Genomic DNA, 20,074 nt, shown 5'->3' with positions numbered 1-20,074 from the left:
TAAGGGTCTCAAACCCTGGACCTAGGTCAATACGGTAGGGGCAAAAGTCTCAAGTATCCCACAGCACTAATCTTTCTTCATGCTAAGCCAATCCGGAGAGCCCAACCCTCCAGGAGAGCAACTCCCCAGGTTCCCAAAAATTACTAATAGGAAAAGCGGCAGGTATCAATGAAACAGTATCAAATCTGCTAGGATGCCCACCTAGCCACATTCCTCCTCCAACGGAGATCAGTAAAGAGGCAGTGAACTTAATTGAATTCATGTTTAATAATTACAGGCACCGTGCCCCCCCCCTTTCCCCTGCCCAGGCAGCAGCAGGGGTGGTGCAGGGGCTGGGGCATATGCCCCCAGCAGCGAGGACGGCAGTCCCAAGAGTGATTTCAGAAAATAAAAAAGGACCCTAGAGGCAGGCGGTAGTGCCCCTCCCCCCCGCAAAGACACACCAAATTTCAAGACTTTATATATATCTCTGTGCCCTGGGGGGAGGAGAGGGACACTTGGCAGCATCCTGGAGGGGGGCCCCAGGCAGCCCCAAGCCATCCTGCCTCATCAGCCACTTTATTAGCTCAAGACACATCGCACTACAGGCACCCACTGCCACTGCCGCCACTGCTGCCGCCGCCCCCCTGCAGTCCAGGCGGCTGGCTGGCTGGGCCATCCACGTGTCCATGGCTCCAAGTCCCCGGCCCCACCCTCCATCAGTTGTGATCAGACTCCTCCTCCTCAGCCTCACGAAGCCAATTGAAGAATGCTGTGACAGATTTAAGGGCCACACCCTTGCCCTGCTGTTCAGCAGGGTCCTTGCTGCTCTCCCAGCTGTAGAAGGCGTCTTCCTTCACCACGTCCTCATCATATAGAGCATCAAAGAACATCCGAAGCAGGTCTGCAAGCCACAAGGACATCAATTAGGTGACTAGCCAAGCCTTCTGTACCCTGAGCTCCCTGAGACAGTAAAACACAGCCCTGACCTACCATCCCGGCATTCAGTGATTAGGTCTCCCAACAGAATGCTTAATCTCATGACAGACTACCAGCCCAAGAATGACTTTACTTGGCCATTAGCAATCCTTAAAAAGTCTGGCATGTAACCCCAAATATTTGGGAGACAGAGGCAGGAAGATCAATATACCAAGTTGGCAGCTTAGCAACACTTTCTGAAAAGGGGTGGTGCATGCTCAGGAAGCAGAGGGTAGATCTCTGAGTTTGAGGCTAGCCTGGTCTGCAATAAATTTTTCTAGGCCAGCTAGTTCTACGTAAGTGAGACTATGTCTCATAGTCTCAAGAGAGAAAAGGGAGGGCTGGGTGTGGTGGCACACACAGCACTGGGGAAGCAGAAAAAGGCAGATCTGAGTTCAAGGCTAGCCTATTCTAGGCTACACAGAAAAACCCTGTCTCAAAAAGCCAAAACAAAAAAAGGAAAAATGTTAGGCATGGTGGTCCACAACTGTAATCCCATTACTTGGAATATAGGGGCAAGAGGACTTAAAATTCCAACTCAAAATACTGAAGTTAGAAACCAGCATCTGAGTTCAAGTCCAGCATTGGAGAGGCCAAGACCAACAGATCCTAAGTGTTGCCTCTTCTTTCTACACTTGAACTCTGTCGAGTGCTATACTCTTTGCCAATGGTACCATTTCTCTTACCATCTTCCCGATGAGTCCCTCAGGAACCTCCTCTGACCCTGTCTTTAGCCATCAGAGGCTTTCCTCAAGTGCAATCCCAGAACACTGTCCATCCCATTCCTCACAAACTACAGTTGAGTGAATGAAGCAAGGGCCTCAAGCCCAGCTCAAAGGTGAAATCAATTAATGGCTTACCAACTACGAGAAGTTTAGGCCAAAACATTTTCCTCTGGGCATTCCACCTGTCTGTAGGTACAGCTGACCCTTCATTTATCCCACACTTGCACTCAAACCCATGCACTCTCAGAGAACACTACACAATTGCTCATTTATCCTACACATTTAAGCCCACAGTTGTCCAATTTTAACACAAGACTCTAAGACCCCATAGCTGAACAAGATTTTTTATACTTGCTTTTCTTCCTGTATTAGCCAACTATGTCTTTTCAATTCAGAACTCCCAGCCTCTATTCTATCAAATCCTGTATTTTGCTATAAGACTTCAATGTTTTAGTATCCAGAGTTTTAAATTTTTAGCTAGGCTCCTACCAAAATGTAGCATCTAACCATTTTTTAACCATTTCCCTATACCAAACTTTGTTTTTGTTCACAGAGCCCTGCCCTCTGTGTGTCCTCCAGTTTGCCAGGGTTCTTATTCTTGAGGCAATCCCATATCTTCTTTTTGTGACACATTGGAGAAAGGTCCCTGCAGGACCCATCAAGGCAAGCTGCAGTGCCTTCTCCCCAACCACTGCAAAATGAAGTCAAGGGCTAATTGACAGTTTTCTAAAGGTACTTAGGCTTCAAGCCCCATTTTGGTTTTTTTGTTGTTATGTGTGTAGCCCTGGTTGTCTTGAACTCACAAGAGGCCCACTTTCCTCTGTCTCCTGAGTGTCACCATGACTGGCTGGGGTTGGTGAGTATTCTCTGAAACAGGGTCTTCATCAGCCCTCCCACCCCACTACCTCTGGTGTTATAGGGTATGCTTAGCTTGAACTCTTGTATTCTTGGCCTACAATCCCACAAATCTTATTCCATCCAGTGCAAAGTCCCTGCCATTACACTACTTACCTGGTCTAAAGTATCCTCCACCCCATTTCTCCAGTCCCTCTTGTTCATGACTGCTGAACTCTCCTATACTTAGCTTCCTTCAGCAGCTCTTTCGTGTCTTTCTTCCAACTCAGGGCCTGCCTGCTTCTTTATCTTTCAGTTAACCAATTCCTACCCATCACCTCTCAGACACATCTTCCAGTACTCATGCTGTCACTGATTCCAGGCCAGCACAGAACTGTGCTCTATTTCCTCACTACAGTTACTTCAACACCCGAAAATACCCACGTGCTCAATTTGTAAACCTCACACATGTTCATAAGCTTCCATTTTTCCATTTCAGAAAATGGAGATAAACCAACAATAGGTATGAGATAAGAAGGCAAAGTAAGCCAACCATTTCAGCCTTGTGCCAGACAGAATGGGCACATGATGTCTGAAAGATGCTACTGTTTATCACCTCTGCATTGCTGTCATCAACTGGTCAAGCACAAAGCCTGCAGGCAATCAACCCTCAAGGCTTAGATTAACTCATTCCATTTGTAGGCAAGGAAACAAGCAGAGGGTAAGGTAAGGTGTCAATCAAACCAGCAGGGCATTTTGGTTTTTTGCCCACTTTTTTTGGGCTGGGTATCTTCCATGACTACCCTCTTCTATCTGGCAGTCCCTCTCCCCCCCACCCACCCCTTGCAGCCTGGCTCTTACTGGCAGGCTGTTCTAAGGTCACTACAAGGGCCTGGAGGGCATAGAGTGCTTGTAGCTCCTTCTGCTCATCACACAGGTATTTCTGTAGCAGTCTTGCTCGCACTTTCAACACTGTAACATCCACTCGGAGAGGAGTCTCAACTACAGAGAAAAAGACAAGTGGAACAATGCAGACTTCACCTGGTTTGGCCCTAGAAGGGCCACGACCATTTTTTTTCCCTCCATTTTTCTGCCTGGCCCACCCTTGTCCCACCATCTCCCTGGCTTCTTACAAATAATTGCAGAATAACAGACAGTTGTCATGAGGGCTCGAACTAATGTATTGGATGCTATCTGCTGCTCGTTCAGGTTGGCCTGTGCAGAAAAACAAATGGCCCGTAAGTATCCACTCTGGTCACCTCCCAAACCATCCCACCTCCAAAACTACCTCTATCATTCCCCCAATATCCAGGAGAAACATACCTCTATCCAGTCAAACACCTGCTGGTTACTGCTGCCCTCCTTCAGCAGCTTCTCCAGGTGCCTGCACAGCTCCTCAAAGGCAAGTGCCCTCTGGCCAGGAGCTTCAGACTCTTCTCCCAAGGTATATTCCACCTTCTATAAACAAATGACCCACAGCCAAGGTCAAGACTACAGTGGAAAAGATGAGGGAAAGATGAGATCAGCTAGCCCCAAATGCACAGTAACTAAACTCCAGTCTCAAACCTGTTCAGCCACGAATGAGGCAACGTCTTGGCCTTCCGCTAGAAATTCCTTCCAGCTCAGCCCAGCCTCTCGCCACAGCATCCCCACCTTTTTGGGACCCTGGAAAACAAAAAACCAATTCAGCATCTCAATACCTACCTTTACACATGGCCCATGGCTCTTAGGACTCAACAATTCTACAACAGTCTCCAACTAAGTATACCACACAGATACCACACAGGCACCACTCTTCCAAGCCTAGATCAAATACACATCCCAAGTAACAGGAACTCATCCACCATCACTGCTGTAACAGTAGGATGGGGAAATGCCTCTAGGAAAAATATCCATTAGCACGCGTAAAACTTTTGGGTCTCAAAAAGGTAAACAACCAAATCTCATTCTAGCACATATATTTCACCTACATTTCTCAAGCAGCTTTGTCGAATTTTTTTTTTTTTTAATTTTATCGCTTTTCAGATCTGGATCGGCTCAGCAGTGAAGAGCACACTTATTTCAGTCCCAGCACCCACACAGTGGTTTCACAATCACCCATAAGGCCAGGGGATCGAACATTCTCTTCTGAACTCTTCAGGCACATGGAACACACATTATCATTCACATATATACATACATAATTTGCAAATAAAAAACCCAAAACATATATTATATAAGATTTTTTAAAAGTATTTTTGTTCCTCTTAACCACTGAGCTTTTCCATTATCCCAAGTAAATGAATGTTGGCTTTAAAAAACAAAACAAAACAAAAACTGCCAGGTGGTACATGATGATAGGCAGGGCTACACAGAGAAAACCTGTCCTAACAACAAAAAAACTAACAGATATACGTATTGGTTTCCTAAATTCAGTAATAATAACCCACACGGCCACAAAAAGTCCTCTGAGTCTCCTTCAACCTTGCCCTATCCCTCCAAGTTCTAAACACCCAAACTCTTCACACTACATACCCCAACTTCTCACCACCAAGGGCACCACTCCCAACTTGCCTTTTTCAAAGCTTTATAGTCCAGCTTGCCTTTTTCAAAGCTTTATAGTCCAGTCACCAACTAACTTCCATAAAATAATTCCAGTGTTCTTCAAAGAAGGCCTTCTATTGCAAACAAGCACTGCCAAGCACTTTTAAAACTTGATGGTACTAAAATATTGTTTTCCCTATTTTTCACATTTCACTCTAATTGTTGAAGCTCCCATCTCTTGCTTTTTCAGTACCAAGTAGGAGTTCATACTGTTTAACCCTCCAGGGGCTCAGTATGTAGTGAATGTTCAAAGAAATACTAGTCAAATGAATTAGCCATGGGTCTAGTGTTTTTTCTTTACCAATCTTCCTTCAGCCCAGGCAGAACTACCTACTATTTAATACTTTTCCTCTCTCTGGTATCAAAGTAGCCCTGGCAATACAAATACTCCAGGCCATCAAAAAAAAAACCAAGAGGCTCCAGTCACCAGGGCAGCCAAAGCCACATTCAAGCCTCTGAATCGCCCAACTCACCATGCTCTTGCATAAAAGACCCAGGATCTCCAGCAACAAAGAAGTGGCTTTGCCCATGGGTCTCAGAGGCTTCGTAATTTCCCTGTAAGAAAAATAAGCAACCCTGATGGACTCCACAGCCCTCAATATTACTCCATCCCTCTCCAAACATAAGTATTCAACTTGTCTCCCTTTATTCTTTCTCTCTTGCATCCACAAAGGGAGGGAGGGAGGGCTTACCTAAACAGCTCTCCCATGGGCACCCCATCTTCCTGGAGAATGGGTGTTATCAGTTCTGCCAGGTAAAGCCATACATGAGGAATATCAATTTCCATGTCCTCAGCTAATTCTAGTGTTTCATATAACCTGAAAAAAGAATGAGAAGTCAGGGCATTTGGAGATGGGCCAGACTCTTACTCTGTTTGAAGGAAAATACAGCGTGACTAAGAATCAAATGTGGAGGCTCCCCAGAAACATTTTCCAGACATGAGACAATCTCAAGATAAAGCTATTTCTACCCCTCACAAAGCTGATAGACTAGGTGGCCTACACATTTAATCCAAGGTTCCCGAAATCCCAGAAAGAAGAAGGAATCGGTGGGTACGTGGACACAGAAGGCCCACATTCATCATACCCTTGGTAGTACTGGGCAGTAGAGAGGTGCCCTGTGCAGAGCAGCTGGTGCAGCAGTCGCCCCATATGCTCACGGGCAATGGTGCTACGCTCCAGGGTAGACTCGATGCCAAGCCGCACAAAGATGAAGAGCAAGGAAGGTGAAGCCAACTCCTGAACACACTGTACTGCCTCCTGAGGAGGGAAAAGACCCAGGAAGAAACCATAATTGCTGGGCCCACACATACAAGCCATGCCAGTCAGCATGGCTCCCCTACCCTTCCCAGCAATCACTAGTCCCTCCCTTCTAAGTGCCAACCTTCATGTCATTGAGATGGAGATATTCCTCAATGATGGCCTTGGACTTCTTCTCCACCTCATCCTCAGAGAGTGCAGCCTTTGGAGGGCTCACTGGAGGTAGAGTGGCTTCCCGCTTCACTAAGGGGGAAGAACTTCTCAGTTACTCATCTTAGCTGAGTCGAGCTCCCCCAGAAAGTTGGGCAGCACTGAGTCCCACATCAGCCAACAGCCTCCTCCTCCATTCCTCTGCCAGCCTTCCCTTCCTTCTCACCAGGATCCCGACCACGATCCTCTGTGAGGCTAGATGCCTTTCGGAGTCCCTCAGGCTGTGAAGGCCGCTCTCTACTTCGCTCCTCCACTTCCTTGCTAAAACTTCGCTTGGTGGCAGGTGTTCTGGCACGATCAAGTCGGTCCCCACGGTCACCTCCCCGCTCACTCCGTTCTAGTCGGTCTCCCCGGTCCCCAGCTTTCTCACCTCGTTCCCGGCTTAAGCTACTCCTGGAAGATGAGACACGCTGTTTCTCACCTGTACTGCTCCAGCACTTTTATGTGACTCTGCAACATGCAGGGCAACTGCTGGGTCTCAATTATTCTTGTTTACCAAGCACATGTCCAAGCAACACAAGTATGAGAATCCCTATGCTTTGAAACTAAAACCCAATTACAGCATTCGGAAACAAGCCCACTTCCGGAACTCTCACCTCTGTACAACACGTCTGTTCTCTGTGTTCTCTGTGGGTAATGTTTGCTGAAGAGCAGAAAAGCGATTCAAGGTGCTAGTAGCTGGACGAGTAGCTTCTGATGCTAGGGAAACAGAAAACTGCATTAACCTACTTCTACCTTCCAAGAGCTGGGCCTTGGAAGGTAGAAATCACACTACCAAATCTCAATCACTTCCTTACTTTATACACCCCCCTTATGGTTTAGAATGCTTAGTCACCACATAACAGTAAAGTAATTCATTCCATGGTATCACGTACATGCCTCCTATATTCATTCTGTAACTACTTATTCTGAGAACTTCCTGTGTAGGGAGATGAGAATAACAACTGCCCAGCTTCCTACCTGTGTCTGAGGGCTTGGCTCCTGAGCCCCCACTGCTGCCCTTGCCCCAACTCAGTCGCCCTCCAGGTGCAAAGAGCTGGTTGTTAGAATCGATGGAACCAGGCTGCAGAAGAAAAGACAGCAGACTCACACGACTGACCTAGCTTAAACCCTTAGCCAACACTACCACACACAGCCACACTAGAGGAATGGACCAAATGAGGGACAAGGCAAGTCTGACTACATAGCTCACTGAATATTTGAGGGCTTTGTAATCCACAGCCTATGGCTACTACTCCTTCTGCCACTACAGTGTAGACACAGTTTAGCACATAAGGGAGAAACTTGTTGTATCAAGTAATTACTCATAGTATACTATACATTTTTAAAACATTATATATAGATGGTTGTGAGTCACCATGTGGTTGCTGGGAATTGAACTCGGGACCTCTGGAAGAGCAGCCAGTGCTCTTAATCACTGAGTTCAAATTCTACACTTTATACAACATAGAGTATCACTTTTATTTTTCTTTCAATCCCTTAATATGTAAATTCATTCTTAGTTTGATGCTGGTGTTGTCAGTTTGCTAAGACCAATGTGAACAAATCCTGTAAGTGGTGACTCTTCACCTAACTAGGCTCTAAATAGTCTAAAATTTCAGCTATCACCACCCGAGATGTGGGGACTAATGCCTGCTTCATCTCTTCACCCTCCAACTGACCCACTCCAGAATAAAACCCTACCTTGGTGATCTTCGTGAGCCGTGAGGTATCAATGGGGCGGCTGCCTTTGCTGATGGGGACTGTATTCCAGCCACCATCATCCACAAGTGGAAGGCCACGGCCTGAGACAAAAAAAAAACAAAAAAAGGGGCAGGGGAGGCATGTTGGAATAACAAGTGCTAGCAACCCCTTCTCAGGCCACCCTCAGCCTCTGTTCCTCAGATCCTCAATCCCATCACGTGGTCTCAGTGGCCCAGACACGTGGCACTAACAGCAGTCATCAGCGGAAAGCATAATGCTCTCATACCCTCCAGGAGCCTGTCTCCTCCTTAGCCCCAACCTCAAACTCACTAATGGGAGGGCCTGGAGGGCCACCCCGACGCTTGTCGCTGCCCTTGGCCATGAGCTGCTGCACTTTGATATGTTCTCGGTGCTCTTCCATCTCAGCCTCCTTATGGATCTGGTCAATAGTCTTAGGACCCTGATCCCCTCGGCGTGGCACCCAATTGCTCTTTGGGAACAAAAGAAAAACAGCAGTTATTTTTGGCTTAGCAGGGATCAGACAAGGTAGCATCAGGAACTGGAGTAGAAAATGAAGATGATGCATACCTGCCGCAGATCAAGTACGTCCTGCAGCATAAAACGGATACGAGATGAGGTCTTCTTTTCTTTAATTATTTTTTCCATCTGGTTGAAATACTGATCCATTCGCGGCTAGGAAGCAAAGGGATCAGGTCAGTAACTTCTCATACTTCACCTCTGACACTGGCTAAGCATCCCAGACCTCTCAGCTTGTAGTGTGTTGTCAGCAAGTATCAGGCCCAAATGCCTTACCCATTGACCACACCCCAGAACCTCTACCTTAGCTTTCGCGAAGTCTAGGTCTTTGCCAATAGTGGTAAGGAGGCGGCAGAGACATTCCAGGGACTCCTCATCATGGTTCTTGAGTAGTTTGACCACACAGTCATGCATTATTGCTTCTGTTAACATCTTTAGCTTGAATAACTCTCCAATAAACTTGATATTCCCTAAAGAGCGTCGCCGAGCTATGTCCCGGGCCTCTTCTAGCTCTTCTTTCAGGCGTCCCCGCTCTTCTGCCTATCACAGGACAAAGATTATGTCAAAAAAATAATCAGGGGGCTGGAGAGATGGATCAGTGGTTAAGAACACTTCTGCTCTTGCAAAAGACCTTGATTCAGTTTTCAGCACCCACGTGACAGCTCAGAACCAGGGAATCAGTGCCGTCATCTGGTCTCCCGACACCTGGCACACACACGCACCCAAAAGATACATATAAAAATAAAGCTAAGAACAAAGCCACACAGCCACTTGGCTAACACCTCTTCTTCCTTAGCCAGACAGCCAACTGGGCACTAAGCACTGCTGCTTGAAGGTGGACCCCAACAGCCTTTGTACTGTCCCCAGACCTCTAGAGTCAAGCTCTAACTGGTGGGGAGGGTAGTTTGAGTACAGCGTATTATAGCCAATATATTTTCTCACCGTAGCAGCTTCATCCATTTCTTTTTGCTTTTTTTCAAAAACTTCATCATCATCTTTGTCTTTCTCAAATTCCTTCTGGCATCGATTTAACAACAGTTTTCGGAAATTCACAGTCACTGTTGGCTTTTCTGTAGTGGGCACTTTCAGCTGCAGGCCAGAGAATATCCCACTAAGATCAGTCCAGGGCAGAGAAAGCCTATAACGTACTGCACACTTAGCTGTCATAACAAGAGGGAACCAAGAAAGCAGACTCCAGGACCCCCAGGAAGATGTAGGAAGACAGACAGTAAGATTTAGAAAATATCTGGGCTAACAAGATGGCTTCATGGGTGAAGAAGTCTGCAATGCAATCTTGGCAGTCTGAGTTTGATCGAATTCACATAAAGGTAAGAGAGAATTGACTTCATCAGTTCTCCTGACTGGTAATCATGCTATCTGTGGTAGACATGCAACTACATACATAATAAGGTAAAATGGTAATTAAAGAAAACTAAGCACGAAAAAAATCTGTAAGAAAGACTTAGCAAATGGCAGAAACTAACCGCCATGAGGCATCGGCACATGTTGGCATAAGCCACAGAGAAGTTGGGCTCTGAAATGGCTTTCTCAAAGATGAGGTCAATAACTCCTTTGAGGCGTTCCTCGGTGTCAATGGCCAGCTGTGTCACCTGCTTCATAAGCTGCTGGAACATCTGGGGTGTCAGCTTATTCAAGATGGAGCGCACCCTGCGGAACAGGTCCTGTGGGGAAGAGAGGATAAAGCAGAGAGGCTCTAGTGAAGTCTCAAGATAAACACAGGCTGCTGAGACAATACAAAATGGTAGGGACTGAGCCCACTGGTAAGGATGGACACGACAGAAGTGGGGCTCAGAAGGCAAATCTTGAGAAGCAGAGATGGAGACTAAAGGCAAGACCCGCCGGTACCTGGGTTTTGCTTCCATCAGCATCCTCTTCCCCTCGATCTTTATCAGCAGCTGTCCGTTTGCTACTGGGTTTCCAAGCCTTCTCTGCTTTGTTCAGTTTTATGTCTTCAGTCATTATCACCGAGGAAATGATCTTGCGTGTTTCCTTTCGTGGGCCCTGCTGAGAGCGCCTGGGTCCCAGGCCAGCCTGCTAGACAAGGGATGAAGACAACTGAAGACAGAACATCAAGTGTAATACGTAACCCCATTACCACACAGCTGAGACAGACTTCTTCCCAAAGGATGAGATACACAAGATCCTACCCTGCTACCCATCTGTCCCTCAACCAGCCCCACTCACCGGCCCTCGGGGCAGCTCCCCACCTGGCCCACCCCTTGGGGGCCCACGGTTGCTGAGGGCTGGTCGGCCAAGGTTGGCAAAGGATGGAGTGAAATCTGGGCCAGAATTTATGCCAGGTAATCTGGAGGGATCCAGTGGCCGAAGTGGTGTTTTATTGGCCTGCAAAGAAGATGTGTGTCTTAGAAACAGGTTTGGATTGCTGACTTCTCTGAGGGCCTCAGGCCCTTCCAGGTCAAACCCACCCTTCCTCAACACACCAACCTTGTCCAGCACCACATCAGTGATATGGGGCAACCCTTCTGGCTTCTGCATACTGGCAAAGATGAACTGAAAGCCCAGCAGGAATTCCCTGTCATAACGCTTCTTCTCCTCAAGGTTCAGCGGCTTCCACTGATCTGCAAGACAGGATGCATCAGTCACACTATGTCCCGACATAAAGATACCATTTCTCACATAAACAGGAAAGTATTGCTCAACCACCCATTTTCCTTGAACACACCTGACTTGTACTCATACTTCTGTTCCCCAGGCTGGATGTTCTCAGCATTGTGAATTTTGTCTTCCTTAGAGTCCCAGGTTTCCTCTGCTTCCTCAGGCTGTGGGGGCACAGTAGTGCCCTCAGACTCTGGGCTTGGGTTGCTGCCTGCGGGAGGCTGATTCTCTACCTCTGGTACTGCTGGGTCCACCTTCAATCATAGATGAACAGGCAGTTCAATCATAAATGAACACTCACTGTCCCATCTCCCCTCAACAATTTCTTGCTCCCTTACCTCCTTGAAGGCATCTAGAAGGTCACCCACAGCCTCCTTCTTATTTAACTCTTTAATTTTCCGTCTCCTCTTTGGCACAGATACTGCCACTAAAAGGAGGAGAAAGGATGACAAGGTGTGAATAATAAGTATCCCTAACATGAGAAAAAAAATAAAAACCAGTCACATCATTCTTCTATCCATCACTCCCACTTTAGGCTGGAAAATCCTCTTTGTAAACCAGGCACTGTGGCACATTCCTCTAATTCCAAAACTTGGGAGAGAGACACACAAGGCCCAGGAGTTCAAGCATAGCCTTATGTAAAAAAACCCGAGTCCTTACTCTACTTCTTAAAGTCTATCACTGAGCCAAAATGGGAGCCCATTTTGTGGGAGGCTACGCACAAAAAGGTGGTACAAGCTTTTAATTCCAGCACTTGGGAGGCAGAGGCAAGGAGAACTCCTTAAGGCCAGTCTGTTTCACACAGGAAGTTCCTAAACAGTCCAAGCCAAGCTAAATACCCAGTCTCAAAAATCAAAAAGGTTCCAAATGGGAGGTCAATGAGGAGACCTGACCGCCCTCTGATGTTGCCAGAATGAGCAACATCATCTAGCCACACCTGCTTACCGCTTACCTTGGGTGGCTGCTGCCACCTCCAAACTCTGAGACAACTGGGCTGGGACAGGAGCACTGTCGAGGGGGGGGGTCCTCTCCTCCCTTCTCACTCCCAGCTTCTCCACCTTCTTCTTCTTCCTCTATTTCTTCCTCCTGAGCAGGGGAAGTATTGGAAGGAGCCACAGGTGGAGTGGGAGAGAGAACGGTGGCCAGTGCCAACGATGAAACAACTTCCTTGGCCTGTTCCTCTGGCTCACTGACTGGGCTTAAGTCCGCAGCTGGTGGTGAGGGGGCTCCATTGAGCAGTTCCTCAGGTTGGGCAGTTGGAGCAATGGGCACAGGCGATTCAGAAGCACAAGCTGAAAGAGGGGGAGGAGCTGGCTCTGTGCTTGACTCCACCTCTGGTTCCAGATCCTCAGAAGGAACTACGCCATTGGGCTCATGGGTTTCCGCCCTGTGAGGCAGCAGGGACGTGGAAACCTGGAGAGGACTGGAAGAAAACTCAGATTCTGGAATGGGTTTGCTGAGTGTCACTTCTACTTCCAGTATGGGTTCAGCAAGAGTGGGTTCTGGAGAGAGGCAATATGGCTCCCCAGTTTCACAAGAGATGGGGGTCGCTTCTTCTACAGACATTTGTATAATCCCCGTTGTCATAGTGTCCCCAGGAATAGAGAGGACTCCAAGATTAGACTCAGACCCCGGCTCCAAAATTGGGGGTGGTGATGGGGTTGGAGAAGGCGATGAAGGCTGAGATTCTGTGCCAGGGCTGTGCTCTGGGCCAGGCAGTCCTGGCCGGCCCCCAATGGCTGCTCCCTGTGACCGGTCATCTGCACAAGAATGAATGTGTGATAGCAAGTCCTTCACTGTTGCTGTTCTTCCTCCCAGCCAAGGTTACCTCCAATTTAACACTCTCAACCCACATCCCAACTTCTCCCACCAAGGCTGTTCTTACTTCTCATCTAACTTCAAGCCCACTACATGAAACCTACATCATTCTTCTCTGGTACTCAGTTCAACTTTAAATCCTCATACTCCCCCACCTCCCCATAAAGGCTGTGCCACTACCCTCCTTACCTGGCCGGATAATGACAGCAACCTGAGGCGACTCCCCATTGGGTTGAGGCTCCACACCGCCTCCCGTCTGCAGGACACAAAGTGTTATAAATTTGCACCGAAGAGTTCCACACCCTTCTTTACTAGAGTCATTTCTACTTTAGCTCTGCCTAGAAATCCAGGAAAGCAGGGAAATAAACCCCTTAGGTGAAGGAAAAGATCAAGTGACTTGGGAATTCAGGGCAGAATAGCAGTTCAAGACAAGGTATCACTCAAAGAGTTGACAGTACCTGGGGAGGAGTAGGTGTGGAGGCAGTGCGGGCCCCAGACATGATCTCTTCTGTGATATCCTTCCCTCCTTGGTTTGGGTCTCGAATTCGGATCTGGGGAAAAAAAGCTATAGGATGAGTGGGAAGCAGAAGGAGCCCACCTCTCCACCCTGTCCCACTCCTAAGACTCTGCGCCAACCTCCCACCCCTACTGGGAAGCAGGTGGGTGGGTGCCAGAAACCCCATGAGTTCTACTGTCAACCCATCCGGCTGCTCTTGTAGTCGCTGCCCTGGCCCCCACCGCTAAGACTCTTGACCTCACAGAGCAGCCCTGTACATCACAATGCCCCTCCCTCCCTCCCCTCTACCCACCAGCAACCCCTAAGTCAATGGCCACACATCCTACGGCTCAAGACCCCCATCTAGCATCCAGCCAGCTCACTTGTGGCTAGTCGGCCTGATCTCTAGGGGTAGGGCCCAGATGCAGTAGGTGGAGCCAGGGTGACTCAGCGGCTTCCCCAGCCCTGGCACCCTATTCTGGGCACCATGCCCAGGGCTTGAGGACTGAGCAGAGGCGTAGGCCTCCAGAGCTTCCAGGACTAAGGGAGTGAGGAGCACAGAAAACAAACCATTTCCAAAGCTAACCACAGCAACCCCCAAACAATCACACATCTTGTGAACCTACTAGAGTCTAAGTGTCTTGGAAACTTTCCTGCTGCCCACTTTAGCCTTCCTATGAGTCGCTTCTACACTGCGGTTACCTTACAAGGGACCTTCTTATTCCACAGACCTTATACTCAGGTGAAGGTCTAGGAAGTTTTGTTCCCACAGGTACAACATTCCAGACCTTAAGTTTCCCTCCCCAGGTGTCCCAGAGCCCCTTGTTGCTACTTACAGTTTTTCGTTCCCTCTTAGGAGCAATCTGGGGTGGCTGGTTCATCAGAACTGGGGCAGGAGCCACACTAGCAGGAAACTGCTGCACACTTTGGGCTGGGTAATAGGCACCAGCTTGGGGGAAGAAGGACAGAGAGGAAGATTCGTGACAGCATCAGGACCCAAACACAGACTAATATGTGCTTTAACACCTCCCACTACAGAACCTCTCATCACATATAGCCGGCCCCTCGCCCTGCCCTGCCCGCCTCCCTAGGGAATTAGGTGTCTGTCAAAGCAGGGGAACCAGTTTGAACTGCGTTTACAAGAATTCCTCACACACACACACACACACACACACACCTTGTAGGGAGGAACTCCTTCCTCTCTCTACATCAGCTCCCAGGTACTGTTCTACCCCACAAGGCACTCATATATATACCCACCCCAGCAACACACACATACACTCTCAATATGAGGCATAATCCACTCTCTGGCAGGAATAAAAAGTATTTTCCAAACCACTTAAGCTGACTCCAATTCCTAATTCAGCCCTTTGCAAGGGGCAACCGTAACAAAAAGTAACACTGGGCCCAAGAGAAATAAAAATTAATTCCCTAAAGCAACTGTTTCCAAAGTGGAGTCAATTTGTAACTCATTCCTAATTCCCACTTGTTCCTTCTGAAAGTATCAATGGTACCTATCTGTATAAACCACACACACAACTATGTATGTATTACAAGTACATACTTAACATCTTCCTGATGAGAAAAATTTTTAGATACTGCTATAAGCTAACATGGTAGCACACACTTATAATTCCAGCAATCAGAGGCAGGGGAATCACTGCAAGTTTGAGGCTAGCCTGGTTTCCAAAGCAAGCGGTAGGTCAAGCCAAAGCTACATTGCAAGACTGTCTTAAAAACCAAACCTACTATCATAAAGTTCAGAATAATTCTTTAAACATAAATATCTGCAAAAACCACTCAAATCCATGTACTGTCTCTAAACTATGAAAGCACCATATAAAAAGTCCGCTACCTCGGCTTTCAAGTCACAGCCTGTATTTCTTTTAGTTTACTTTTATTTTTTTTATTGTGTCTCTGTGGAGGTATGTATGTGTAGCTATCCAAAGAATCTGGAGGCGCTGGATCCCCCAGGAGTTGACAGTTAGAGTTGTGCGCTACGTAACAGGGGTACCAGTATGGAACTTGGGCTTGGCAAGAGGAATTCATTCTTAGCCACCAAGCTGTATCTCCAGCCCTTTCTTTTATCTGTCTGTCTGTTGGTTGGTTGTTTTTTTGAGACAGGGCTTTTAAGTGTAGCCCTGGCTGTCCAGGAATTAACTCTGTAGACCAGGCGACCTCAAACTCACAAATTCACCTGCTTCTGCCTCCCAAGTGCCAGGAATAAAAGCCTGCACCACCACTGCCCAGTGCCCTTTGGTTTTTAAATGATGTTTATGTATTCATTTAGTGTGTGCATGCCTGAATATCATGGCTTAAGAGTAGAGGTGAGAAGACAATTTGTGAGAGTCAGTTCTTTCTACCAGCTAGGTCCCCCTGATCAAGCTCATGTCATCAGGCAAGGGGTAAGTGCTTAGATCCACAGGACCATCTTGAAGGCCTTGATCCTATAGTTTTATTTTTTTTTTTATTTTTTCCCCTTTTTCTTTTCTTTGAGACAGGATCTCACTATACACCTCTGGCTGTCCTGGAACCATGTAGACCAGGTGGGCTTCAAACTCAAAGATCTGCCTGCCTCTGCCTCTTGAGTGCTGGTTGGGATTAAAGGCCACCACGCCTGACTTGATCCTGTGCCTCTTCAAGTAGAGAAGACTCCAACTCTCTACGCAAGATCAAAGCTTCATTTACCAAGTTAAATATTAGGCAGCAATCCCTACCACCTATTATTTCTGTTATTTTAACAATCAAAAGCATGCCGAGGAAAGGCTTAGAACTTAGAAATGCTGAATATTTGGAGATGTTCCCTAGCATGCACTCTCACCATGACTCCTTCCCCTGCTTACCGTAGGTCCCAAACTCGGTAGGGCTTGCACCCGGATAAAAGCCTGGGGCTCCTGGCTGCACAGGGTACTGCTGTGTTGGGACAACATATGTGGAACGCCCCTGATAGGGGTTGGGGGAGAGAGGAGGGAAAAGAAGGAGATGAGGAAAGCCACGAACATTGTATCAGATTATGAAGTAGGATAAGCCAAGCCTAGACAATGAGCACAAGTCCCATCTCTATATAAGAAATGGGTCTAGAGGGTCAGGTGTCAGGAAGGAGAGGTGGAGAAGGAGGCACAAGGTAGCCTGGCATCCAGCCCCCAGCCTCACCTGTCCAGGGATATAGTAGGCTCCTTGGGAGGCTGAGTAGGAGATCTGGGAAGGGATCATCATTACTTGGGATCCAGCAGGGTAGACATGGGCAGCTGGGCCAGGTCGGGCAGGGGCTGCACTCTGCACTCGGGAGGCTGCACTGCTCGGGGGCTGGGCCCGGCTAGGGTAGAAGTGCTATTAGGAAAAAGAAGAAAGCAGTTGAGGGTTAAGAGGGAACGAACAGCAAAATCAGCATTCCACAACGTTCATACAAGCTGAAGAGCACTACAGGCTTTAGAACATGGAGACCAATCCTTCCAAGACCCGAATGACCAGCTGACAGCTAAGTGGCCTCTTGTACTGATCCTTGCCTCCACACAGAGATGAAGACTCTCTCTGTATCCTATGCTCTCACTGTCATGCACACCCAGTCACTTCCAGACTACCCGGCCACAGAAAGTTCCTGACATCAAGATGCAGCATGCCTATGTAAGGCCCTTCTGGACAACACACTCCCCAGCATGCACTACTCCATCTCATGAACTGAGGGCAACTGCTACATGCATCTGTTTTCCAATTCTGAGATACTTGCTCAACAGTTAACCTCAAACATGCAGTATTTGGACTCAAACTAAAGACCTAAACAGCAAACAAGGTCCCACCCTGAACATCCCAACCTGTGCCTAGCTATGGCCTAGGGTGGAGGATGGGGTGACACCAAAGAGGTGGCTCAGGACTAGGTATGGGGTATTACCTGCAGAGACCTGAATCCTCCCTGAGAGCACATGGGGACAGGAAAGACGACAATTATCCCCAAGGTGGTGGAGGGGGTTAAGGGGAGTGAAGTAGGTAGGAAAAGAAACCTTCCACTTGGGAAGAACTTGGAGAACAGAAAAAAAAAAAAAAAAAAAAAAAAGAAAGCACAGCTCGAATGTTTATCTCATCACAGTCCAAAGAGAAAGAGGAGAAGAGGAACAGGGTAATGGCAACCTCCTAGCGTAATAGATAAAAAGGCAGGGCCCACAGCCCCATACCCAATTCTCAAAGGCATGAAGACCCAGTAATGCCACTCTCACAAACTTCACAAAGGGTCAGCCACCAAGAGTAACTACCACAGCATGAGAGAACATGGAGCAACTGTCAGGGAATTAGTGGCAACTACACAGCCTCCACAGTTTCCATACTAGGCCCAAAACAGCAGCACATTTTCCCAAACTCCCACCAGTGCCCCTACTCTATCCACAGCCCCTCACCTGGCGGGGCTGAGAAGGCGTGTTCATTTGTGTCGCTTGTGGCGTGCTAAACACCACCGGTGCAGTCTGCCCCGGGGGAAACGCTGGCTGAAGGGGAGAGACCAGAGTTCAGCAAGAGGGAAAGCCTGGGTGGGGCCTAAACCCAAGCTGGTGAAATAAGGGGAGCAGACCTGCAGTAACTGCCCCAGCAGTCCACATGTCCCCTCCCTGTGACAGCCCCAGGGACAGCCAGGGGCCCTATCTCAATTTGGCAGCAGGCAGCTGCACTTTGCCCTAACACAGATGGGGGTGGGAAAACTGAGAGCTGCATGACCTCCACCCCACCAGAGTCCTGTTCATTTAGCCTTGATTACCTGTGGGAGTCCAGGGGACCTGGCGGGTGGGGGGCCTGTGGGCTGAGGAGCTTTGTTCATTTCATTTGGTGCCACATCAGGGTCCCCCCAGCACCTGTTGGAAAGAGCAGAGCTCGGAATGGGGAAAGGACCCAAGCTTATGGCAAATGGGCTGGGGGAAATGTATCAAAAGTGTTGGATCAAGGGAGGTGCCAAGGGAGTGCAGAACAGAAAAGATACAGCCTGTGGATCCCACCGACACACCGCATCACCCCGACCCCACCCTTGCCTGCTCAAACAGTCCCCTCACTCACCCCCTCGGTTAAGAATAAGTCCACAGTGCGGCCTACAGGTTCTGGGCATCCGAAGGCCTGGGGTTGGGAGGTGAGGGTATCAACCTGGCTCCACGGGGCCCAAGACCAACCAGACCGGAAATTCCAGGTCTCGCTGGCACCAGGCTCCCGGATCACAAATGAAGCCGGCTGCTTCGGCCGTGGTATCCCCACCCCCCACCCGGGGACACCGGGTTCGGAGCCTGCCGCGGGGCACTCGCGCGGGGCCGGAGAGGCCTGAGGCCGCCCGGGAACACAAGCCAGGAAGGGCGCGAGTCCGGCCGCACCAGCAGGGCGGGCGGCGGCGGCGGCGGAGCCGGCTCGGGGCAAGCGAGGGTCGGCCGCCGGGCGGGGCTGGGGGCTCCTCCCTGCCCGCCGCCGCCTCCCTGCCCTGCGCAACGCGGCCAGTGCCAAAGAACAACGTGTCACTTCCCGGCGGCCGCCCGGGCCCCGCAGGGGGAGGGGGCGGCGGGTCTGCGCCGCGCAGCCTGCGCCGGGCCGCGGACCAGGCCGGGCGGAGGTGGCTGTCGCGCCGCCACCCCAGCGCCCTCCCAGCCCGGGCCCTGCTCCCCACCCCCACCCGGGCCCGGCTCGGCACACGTGGGCCGGGGATCGGCCTGGCGAGTAGGGCCTGGGCGCGGGCACGGGGCCGGGGCGTCTGGGCTGCGGCGCAGGGTGGCGGGCCCCGGGCCGGATGGCGGCGGATGCGGGGGGGAGGGGTGGGGGGCCGGGTCGGGCCCGGACATGGCGGCTTTACCTTCAGTCTCCTTCAGTCCGCGCGGCCGAGCCCCACGCAGCCGCACAGACGTAGTCCACAACCATTTCCGGCTCCCCGCACAGATCCCGCTCGGCGGCCACCGCTTCTCCGCAGGCGCAGCCGGCGCCCCACGTGACCGGCGCAGAGGGCGGAGCCGCGCTGGCGCCGGGGAAGCACATGGGATTTGCTCCACCCTATCACGTGACGCGCACTGCCCGCCCCCGTGTCCCCTCCCGAACTTTGGAACTCCCAGGCCGACCCCCTCGGAGGCTCTGGCGGTTCTTTAGTTCATTCATACTTTGCGCAAGCATTTATTGAGCGCGTGAGTGCTGAGCGAAGTGCCGGCTGGGAGCTGAGTGCCGACTTTAAACGCGGTCCTGCCCTCGTGCATACAAAGTATGCAGCCTCTGGGAAGGCTGTAGACTTGATCTTTGATAGGCCTAATTAACAAAGGAAATTGAGTGTTGCACCAGAAAAAAAAAAAAAAAAACAAAAACTGACGCGTTCGAACTAAAGAAGCAGTTTT

At 49.4% G+C, this 20,074-nt stretch overlaps 1 protein-coding gene and 1 non-coding gene across 2 annotated transcripts; both read right to left on the bottom strand.

Moving 5' to 3' along the window:
- Nucleotides 1-248: 248 nt before the first annotated feature.
- Eif4g1 (eukaryotic translation initiation factor 4 gamma 1) lies at nt 249-19,672 on the bottom strand. The gene is given in 35 exon segments (XM_055624781.1): nt 249-883; nt 3,378-3,518; nt 3,650-3,731; nt 3,840-3,974; nt 4,083-4,181; nt 5,573-5,654; nt 5,792-5,917; nt 6,186-6,358; nt 6,483-6,601; nt 6,735-6,961; nt 7,165-7,267; nt 7,529-7,631; nt 8,252-8,352; nt 8,582-8,741; nt 8,840-8,944; nt 9,092-9,328; nt 9,731-9,877; nt 10,273-10,470; nt 10,655-10,843; nt 10,994-11,152; nt 11,255-11,388; nt 11,493-11,679; nt 11,764-11,852; nt 12,378-12,448; nt 12,450-13,185; nt 13,433-13,499; nt 13,702-13,794; nt 14,576-14,688; nt 16,583-16,652; nt 16,893-17,069; nt 17,629-17,649; nt 18,128-18,214; nt 18,481-18,574; nt 18,774-18,830; nt 19,549-19,672. Coding segments are annotated over 33 exon segments (4,776 nt in total). The 5' UTR covers nt 18,541-18,574; nt 18,774-18,830; nt 19,549-19,672; the 3' UTR covers nt 249-698.
- Nucleotides 8,445-8,519, bottom strand: LOC129689886 (small nucleolar RNA SNORD66). The gene has a single exon (XR_008722203.1). It is a non-coding gene; the product is annotated as a small nucleolar RNA SNORD66 (small nucleolar RNA).
- Nucleotides 19,673-20,074: the final 402 nt, after the last annotated feature.

This window comes from Psammomys obesus, unplaced genomic scaffold (assembly GCF_907164565.1).
Source record: "Psammomys obesus unplaced genomic scaffold, mPsaObe1.curated_primary_1811, whole genome shotgun sequence".
Lineage (NCBI taxonomy): Eukaryota > Metazoa > Chordata > Mammalia > Rodentia > Muridae > Psammomys > Psammomys obesus.
This window is presented reverse-complemented; position numbering and strand designations above follow the sequence as displayed.